The sequence below is a fragment of the Rhagoletis pomonella genome, unplaced genomic scaffold, assembly GCF_013731165.1.
Source record: "Rhagoletis pomonella isolate Grant_MI unplaced genomic scaffold, Rhpom_1.0 Rhpom_scaffold_03551, whole genome shotgun sequence".
Classification (NCBI taxonomy): Eukaryota; Metazoa; Arthropoda; class Insecta; order Diptera; family Tephritidae; genus Rhagoletis; species Rhagoletis pomonella.
The window spans coordinates 1-8,776 of record NW_023462104.1 but is presented as its reverse complement, the minus strand read 5'-3'; the positions used below and the strand labels follow the sequence as shown (position 1 = coordinate 8,776).

At 34.8% G+C, this 8,776-nt stretch overlaps 4 protein-coding genes across 5 annotated transcripts; 2 read left to right on the top strand and 2 right to left on the bottom strand.

Moving 5' to 3' along the window:
* Positions 1-794: 794 nt before the first annotated feature.
* On the bottom strand, positions 795-2,952 carry LOC118754207 (transmembrane protein 267-like). Of its 2 annotated transcripts, none has more exons than XM_036489074.1 (3): positions 2,740-2,952; positions 2,068-2,685; positions 795-2,010 (listed from the first exon to the last, which is right to left on the bottom strand). In XM_036489074.1, exons 2-3 carry the CDS (start codon positions 2,356-2,358, stop codon positions 1,636-1,638), a joined length of 666 nt encoding a protein of 221 aa, XP_036344967.1. In that variant the 5' UTR covers positions 2,359-2,685; positions 2,740-2,952; the 3' UTR covers positions 795-1,635. The 2 variants fall into 2 exon arrangements, with proteins under 2 accessions (XP_036344967.1, XP_036344966.1); XM_036489073.1 differs by having other exon boundaries at positions 2,068-2,671.
* A 500-nt stretch (positions 2,953-3,452) lies between these two features.
* On the top strand, positions 3,453-4,369 carry LOC118754208 (ubiquitin-conjugating enzyme E2 2-like). The gene is made up of 3 exons (XM_036489075.1): positions 3,453-3,678; positions 3,751-3,939; positions 3,998-4,369. The coding sequence occupies exons 1-3, from the start codon at positions 3,606-3,608 to the stop codon at positions 4,318-4,320; spliced, it is 585 nt and encodes a 194-aa protein (XP_036344968.1). The 5' UTR covers positions 3,453-3,605; the 3' UTR covers positions 4,321-4,369.
* A 212-nt stretch (positions 4,370-4,581) lies between these two features.
* On the bottom strand, positions 4,582-5,934 carry LOC118754209 (ubiquitin-conjugating enzyme E2 C-like). Its single transcript, XM_036489076.1, has 2 exons — positions 5,651-5,934; positions 4,582-5,571 (listed from the first exon to the last, which is right to left on the bottom strand). Exons 1-2 carry the CDS (start codon positions 5,746-5,748, stop codon positions 5,142-5,144), a joined length of 528 nt encoding a protein of 175 aa, XP_036344969.1. The 5' UTR covers positions 5,749-5,934; the 3' UTR covers positions 4,582-5,141.
* A 2,241-nt stretch (positions 5,935-8,175) lies between these two features.
* Positions 8,176-8,771, top strand: LOC118754206 (kxDL motif-containing protein CG10681-like; the record flags this gene model as incomplete). Its single annotated transcript, XM_036489072.1, has 2 exons — positions 8,176-8,445; positions 8,510-8,771. Coding segments are annotated over exons 1-2 (456 nt in total), but the record flags the coding sequence as incomplete, so codon positions are not given.
* Between the last annotated feature and the right edge of the window lie 5 nt (positions 8,772-8,776).

Below are 8,776 nucleotides of genomic sequence, written 5' to 3'. Positions count from 1 at the left end.
CCTATAATGAGTTTACATATTATGTACACATGTACATATCGCCCGCCGTCTTCAAAAGAGTCACAACTCAAAATTTGGCATTTTTAAAATGATGAGCTTTTATTTACCTTTCAACAAAAGCTAGAGCACATTTTTGTTATAATTTGTTAAAAAAAAAACCTAAGGTAAAGTCGCCCTTGCCCATATGATTAGCATGTGTTACGAAGTAGTTTTTTGCATTTTCTGACGAACGTATTATTTTGAGTTGTGTCCCTTTTGAAGATGGTGTGCGATATCGTCTCTAATCCTTGTTTAATCCATGTATAACCCGTCAAGACATGTCAAGTCTTGATTTCAAGTCTACTCGTTCGTAGGCGAAGTAGGTGAGACGAATGTACTCTTCCCCTCTTTTCTCACCTCCTTCGCCAACGAACCGAGCAGGCTTGAAAGCAAGACCTGACGTGTCTGAAAGGGGTCTTACTGCATTAATCCTTACTGTTTACTTTAGCAAGGATTAGACATGGATAAGGCAAGGATTAGAGACATGAGCCACTTAACAGTAGCAAGCAGTGGATTTTATTCGTTGAATTTTGAATTGTGACGTTATTGCAGAGGACCATCGATATGTATGATTTTAAATCTTCTTAAAATTCGATTTAGAAGCATTTTATTTATTTAAGGCAAGCACTAATTTTTTCATAAAAACATTAAGTTTTAAAGAATTTCACTTAAAATGTACATTACAGACCGTATGTATATGTAGTAAAAATATTTAAATTTTTTCGAATATAATATAGCAGCTAGCAATTTCCACTTTAAAGACTTACTAAATATGCATATGTATGTCAAGTTTTAAAACGATGTGCATTAGCAACGAATGCACTATATATTTTATCTAATAGTGCGAAAAAGTATTTAGTTATTGAAAATTGGATTTTTACAAAATTCGTTCTTATCAGTGAAAGACTTGGTCTATTATATAATAAAAGTCATATTTGTATAGTATAGTAGTCTTTTGTGAGTGAAATCAGCGCTTAAGCTTTTCGGAATTCCTTTTCATTTTTGATACAAATATCTTATTTGAAATTTAATGTACTTGCGTGTACTTATATATTTAGGTATTTCGTAAGGACTAAAATATCACATGGATATTAATTACGTATTTATAACCGCTCTGATGCGAAGGTATTAAAATATTTAACAATCTGAGCACCTTATTGGTTACTTCATTATATCTATAGCTATGCAATTATTTTTATAGTACATGATACAAGTACTATTTTAATTAATACTACTACTATTAGTTATTTTGGTCAATTATGTTTGACTGGAAGATGAGCGTTTTATTTAACCATAGTTATAACTGTGTTAATGAATATGTTGGAAAACGTTGTATTAAAGATTTCTTAGATCTACTCTATTCTCGCTTTACTCAATGTTTGCTATAAATTTTATAAATCGATATTGTGTCTACGAAATTCTAATAAATAGTAATTGCTACTACTTTAGTTTGATGCATAAGATAAGCTTAATTGCGTTGTGCTATCACTTCGTATTTGTTCCTTTGGGACATAACGTTTTATATTAAATTGCTACGTTGTTAGGACTACTCAACAAATTTAACAACTAGTTATTAACTAGGACATATATAAAAATTTATACATTCATGTAGCGGTAGCCGCCACTACCAATTCGGTAATTGTCATTCAGTTTTATATACTGTCCTAGGAAGTATTGTACTGGTCCACTACGACAAATCCCATGCAAATAGGCCACCAAATATGGTGTCAAAATTGTGAAGACAATATAGCCAACAGTCGGCATACGGCCGGTATGACCTACTGGGCAAAACCAATAACCACGTCGCACAGCGTCACGGGTGTGATGAGTAATAAAAGCGCAAAGAAATACTCCAAAGGTTAATGATGTTTTAAAATAGTTGAGACTTGCGGTGCATATATAGAAAATGAGCAGTACAAACAATATGCTCGAACAATGTAGAAAAGGACGACGGGGTAAATTAGTCGCATCCTGCAAATTTAATTATTTAGAAAAATATGTTATACAAAAGGTTCATGAACTTCTCACCTCTAAATACAATGAGCGTGCTTCTATAAAATGGTCTAAATCGATTAAAGATGATACAGCAAAACAACAGAAAATCAAAAACCATCCAAGCAAGTTGCTGGTGCGCTCGTGGAATTGAACCGCGAACGCGATCCCGGTTAATGCACCAATTATAGCATGAGTAGCATTATCGGCTAATGCCTTTAATAGCGGATGTTGTGTAAGTTCGACGAAATTATCTCCCAGAAGACAGGTGATAGTCAGTAGCGTTGTAAGCACAATACGAACATAGACCATGATATGGCAGTGCATTTGCAGTTTAAGCGAAAAGCTAAGATTACTGGAAATATGAGTACAAGTGCAGAGCGAAGGGAATGTCGACCTTAAACGAAAACTTTCCTCGGCGATCTTTTTAGTTGGACGGACCAAAACTTTTAATTGTTTTCTTGAGTCATTCAATTATTTCCGTTTTAGAAAATTGTAAACTAGTCTTCTATACTTTATCTCAAAACTGTTGTATAAGTTGTGCGTTAAATTTTAATGCATAAATGTACACTTGGCAAAAAAGGCACTATTGTACACATTAAATTTTGATTTCGTTTAATTCAGTGAGTCACCTATTAAACTAAATAAAATAAACTATAAAATATGTAGTTAGGTGTCGTAGTGAAAATACAGAAAATTGAGTTTTACCTGTGTCGATTTTTCACAGCCGTACACGCGACACCTTTTGAATTGGCCATGTGCGAAATGCGAAATATGGGGTGCGGACAATTTCCAGCTCCCTCCCACTGCTACAACAATGTCCTTAATCCTTTTCGACGGTTTGTGTACAATTTACAGCGTTTATTGTTTCGTTTCTCATATATTTTTTGTTTTTTGTTTTCACCGGCCTATGCTAATCAGCTGTACGACCACGGTTGCATATGAGAAATGAAAAACCTTTAAATTAACCTTTCTGAGCGCGCTAAAAATTAATTTATCGAAAGTATAAATTACACGTACTACATAAGTACATATCGCTAGCTTAGAGTGAAAAGTTGCTAAGTCAGTTAAATGTATTCTCGTATATATTATAATTATTATTGAATGAAATGAAAATTTGCTAAGTCCAAAAAAAGCTCCGAAAATTCGATAAGGCCAAAATAGTACGAAATCTTTGAATGAAGATCTAATCCCCCTGACTCGTATGGAGTTTCGTATGTTGTATTCAAAGTTTTGCGAAATACTTGCAGAAAATGGCCATAAGAAGTCTTTTATCTCTCCTGTACAATTTTTAAATTGGGACTTAGCAACTTTTCACTCTATAGCGATATTTTCTTATTGGGTACTATTCATTGATAAAGTAAAAAAACCTTTGTTTGTTATAAATCTACTACATTATTATTCGATAGATTGGAATTTATTTAACATGTATAAGAAAATTTCATGGTTTATTAACATATATTTGTCGTGCAATCTTCCGGTTCGTGGCGTGGCGCCAAATTAAAACAGCTATTTAATAAAGGTGCATTTTAGAATGCTGGAAGTCCAACTTAAATTTCGAAGTAAACTTAAATATGAACAGTAAAATTAAAAAAATACGCCTTCCAGTAGAGCTGAAACAACTGCAGAAGAACAGTTCGGAACATGGTAATTTAATAAATATTGACCAAGTTATTGTATTGACCATCTCTTCGTTTTGCAAATATGCAATCTTTGCAGGAATCACTTGTGCTTTTGCAGATTCAAATGATAACTCTTCGCATTTAGTAGCAAATATACCGGGACCAAAAGGGTCTCCGTACGAAGATGGAATATTTAAAGTGAGCATCGTTTTGGGCAGCCAATATCCTTTCCAACCACCCACTTTCAAATTCATGTCGTCCATCTATCATCCAAATATTGACAATTGTGAGTTACTTTAAATAAAAATAGATTTATTCGATTTTTGTACATATAACTTCCTTAGCGGGCAAGATTTGCTTGGATTTATTGCGTATGCCACCTACTGGCTCTTACAATCCTGCTATTACACTGGAGTCAATGCTGCTGTCAATCCAGTTGCTTTTATCCTCCCCTAATCCAGACGATCCTTTAAATGGCGAAGCTGCCGACTTGTTCAAAACAAGTAGGGAACAATTCAACATAAAAGCACGCGAGTTAATACCCAAAAATTGTTTGAATGCCGAAGATTCAGATAAGGAGACTGCGACCGACACAACACAGGATGTCTCCAACAAGTGTGATGATACAGTAGTAGGACCAGCATCAAAGCGAAATAAACCCTGCTAAGCCCGGCCTCGCAGTTTGGGGGGAAATTACAAAGCAAGCTGTTGAGGAATAAAATTATATTTTAATATCTTCATTTCGCAAAGTTTAATCTTCGTTACAATTATTTTTATTCAATACAGTTCAGTTTATTTCAATTAATATTATTCTGACAATTATTTAGTTAGCAATTCTAGTTGTAATGGGCGTGTTAAAATGTTAAACTGCGAATTTCATTTAGACGCAAGATGCGCGTGCTTGTGTCCTATAAGTTGCTATACGCCATTTCTAAAACGTAAAATTCTCAAAAATAAACGAGAACTAAACAAATAATTAACAAATAAACATATTTCTTTAACTATTTGACTGTTTCGCTGTATATCTGCCTAATTATCGTCTTTACATAAATATGTCTAAATCAGAGTCATTCAGTTAATTGGGATGGGCCATGTCGGATAAGATAAGAACATACTTTAAAATACTAAATAATAGCAAAATAATTACATGAAAGCATTGTTTAAAAAAATTGAATTACATCTACTTAAAATGTTCTTACAAATAACGCATATCTCTCAGTAAACGACTTGTTTTATATGTTCGCTCTCAGGCTCACGGTGGCGGCGTAGGCAGTGAACTGACAACAGATCGTAGAAACATTTTTGAACTACAAAATAAAATCGGTTACAGATGAATTTCATAATGCATAGTCTGGTGGTGTACTACTAAATGGATGAATGTGTTATATGAGACGACGCAGCGAAGACACTTTCTAGTTGACATTGACCATTCTGGCGAGAATTAAAATGTCCATCGCTAAGCAGCTCATCATATAAGGATGTAAGAATCTATGTGTCCTTGTGTTTTTCGTAAAAGGCATCCAGGTATTTTTTGTACTCGGCTTGGTCCGCCCACATCATTGCTGCTTGAGCATTTAGCGGACTGTCATTATTGGGCTCACCCAAAAGCGATTGGATGGACAGCAGAATTGTGCGTACATCATATAGTGCGGACCACTTATCTTTTAATATATCCAAACAAATGCAGCCAGCTAGATCTACATTTGGATGAAAACATGGTGTTAGAAATTTCACTGCTGGCGGTGCGTAGGGATATGAGTTTGGAAATTCCAATGATAGACGATATTTTTGTCCCATATACACAGTATTGGCTGGGCCAGCAATTGTACCAATCCATTTAAATATATTTTCTCCATCGGGGAAGGCTGATATACCTTTCTCTGTAGCCATCATCAGATTCATCAGCTCCTTTTGAAGTCTGAAGTGAATAAAGAAAAATAGCAGGTATAAGGGTAATTATGGAGACATTTCTGAAGACATGTCTGTGGTGGACCTACCGTTTACTAACTGCATGTCCATGCTTTGCTGCACAGGAGTTGGAGCCTTGCTTGGCAGCGTCTACGCCACTATGCTCTGGACTGATGTTCTGCGCCATTGCGTTTTGAAGGAATTTCTTACTGATCCAAGGACTGTTCGATTCACAAACTAAGGCGAGGACAATTTTACCAAATTGCTTATTTTTAGACCCTAGCCAACGCGTTTATTTATTGCGAGCGACAATTTTTTCTGCAGCTGCCTTGTTTTCTCTATTTGATGACTTTTTTCGAATATCTTTAGTGATGTGCTGAATAGTCCGTCCGAAATACGAGAAAATAATTGCGGTACCCAATACTTTGTTTTCGGTACCTGATACCGATTCGATGCACTAACAACCCTATTTCATAACAATAACAATGACAATTGTCACCATTAGAGCACTTCAAATAAATTGCGGCAGTAGTTAAGACAATACTCAACCGTTGAATTTTGTCGTCGGCGTGGGAATAGGGCTGTAAAGAGCGAAATACACGGAAGAAAACTAAAATGCTTTGTATGTTTCACAAGCCGCTTGTGTGGTGTATTTCGCTCTTAATGCCTCAAATACACCACACAAGTATTTGTGCAAATTCTAATTGGTGCAAATAATGCCTTGATTATAATATAAAATTATTTCGTTTTACGTTACATTTACGTACATTATAGCAATTTGCATTCTATACACAAACAAACAGTTATTGTTGTTGAGCGGGTAAACCCCGCTCGAGTTGGCTTATCTATCTGCGTTGTCGTCTGGTTCAGATTAAGTGACAGTTCACTCCCCCCCGTTACTTCCATTGTAACCCAGGGATACGCACGAACAGAAATTTGAAAAATTCTTATATGTGTCAATTTGTACTTAGCAAATACTTGTGTAGTGTAAGGGCCCTACAAACCTTTGGCCAAGGTACATAAATTTCAAGTTTGGAGAAAAAATGTCATTGTACAAATAAGACGTTGATTTCTCAAAGGATGAGCAATGTGTATGTACGCATTTAAGATTTCCGTTTAGATCCAAATAATGTAGAAAAATAGATTTTTTTAACCACAAATTAACGAGATTCGTTTAACAGCTGATCGGGTTTTATTCCATATTTTTAGCTGTTGCAGAATCTTATTAGAAATTCCAATGTTTAGGCACCAAGTGTCGAATGTATTGGGTACTGTTCAAATCGGTACCGAGTATTGATCAATACTTGAGGGCATCGACTCAGCACATATCTAGTATTTTGACACTAACCAACCGATTGGTATTTCTTGCGGGAAGAAAGAAGAAACAAATAAACAAAATGGAGATTTTGGAGGCCCATCTAGCGGTGACTAGCCACACAAGAGGAATGATTTGGCAAATGACACGTATACTTGACATTCAATCAGTGTTGCCAACCCTACCGTTTCAAAAACCACCAAATTTGGGAAAAAGGCGTTTTAACACATTATAAGCACTAAATTTTATTAATCAAAGGATAATTTTTTTCATACCAGTTTTTTTTTACAAAAGTAAACAAATTAACAAACACATGCTATGATGACTCATGCTTACTAAGTAATACCGAAGTACTGCACATTAAAACTGGTATATCTCGAGAAAGAAAAATCGAATCGCAACAAACTAAAAGGAATTTTAAAGGGGAGAGTAATACTCAATGATGCCCTACGTAGAAATTAGAAAAAAATTGTTGTTTTCATGATGTAACCTCAAATATCGCCAAAACCGTGTTTTTGGCACTCTGAGGTTAATATATCTCAATATTCTGACGTGCTAGAGCGGTTCTGCGGCCAGATTTGGATTCAACACCAAAAAATCTACAAGTAACGATGCGTTTACTCATGTGGTAGAAATATTCAACATTTTTCGAATTTTGTAATCAATTAAAATATGTACAAATAATTATAATACAAAAATAATTTTAATAATCAAATAATTATAATTATAATTAGAAAAAAAATAAATACTTACTTAACTTATTTACCTGCGCTTTTTATCAATCATGGTTGCATTTTAGTGCATTTAAATTTGTAAATTCAGTGCGGCACAGCTTTAAATATTTAAATTATTTCGGGTTTAACTGTCTATGAGAAATCTGAGTTCAGAAAAAAAGCACTAAACAAGGGACTAGGACTAAACTATTTTTTTTGCGTTTTAATTTTCAAAAAGCACTAAATCTAGAACTTAAAGCAGAAAGTTGGCAACTATGCATTTAATTGGCTTTCGTGTAACAACCCTGGCAAATCGCACACCGTCTTCAAAAGAGTCACAACTCAAAATAATACGGTTGTCAGAAAATGCGAAAAAATATTTCTTAGCACATGATAATCATATGGGCGAGGGCAACTTTACCTTAGATTTTTTTTAATAAATTATAACAAAAATTTGCACCAGCTTTTGCTGAAAGGTAAATAAAAGCATTGTATGCATTTTTAGCGCATAATTTCAAAAGTGATAAATTTTGAGTTGTAACTCTTTTGAAGACGGTATACTATTTTGTTTTCTTTTTAGAAAAAAAAAAAAACAAAATCAATAAACAAATTCACAAAGGAGCAGGACGCAACTATTTTGGATTTGCTTGGATTCAAAACAAATGGCCCAGTCTTCACAAATAAATCAATCGCCTTCTGCAAAGGGAAATAATGGTGTCGCAACGGAAGATGTCACCCCCGAAAGCGAATTTGAGGGTTTCCATAACTACACTGCAGCCGAAGTTTTCATACAAGGTCTCGCTGGACTAGTAAATCAAGGCGATGTCGAAACCATGATACGCGCGCAGAAACAAATGCAAGATGAACATCCTGTCTTTTTATCTCACAATTTACGTAAAAACTATTTTTGTTTTACGCAGGTTACAGCGCTTTGAGAAGACGAATGAGATGATGTTAAACTGTAATCAATTATCACAAAGTCGCCTGAAAAATGCAAACGACGACTTTAAAAAGCATGTAAAATTGTTAACTGAAATGAAAAAGGATCTTGATTACATTTTTCGAAAAGTGCGTTCCATTAAACAAAAACTGAACCAACAATATCCCTTAGCCTACGCCGAAGCCCAACCACAAAGAAGCAGCTTAGCTGAAGAAGCAGAAGACGAGACAGAAGTAGCGAGTTCTCT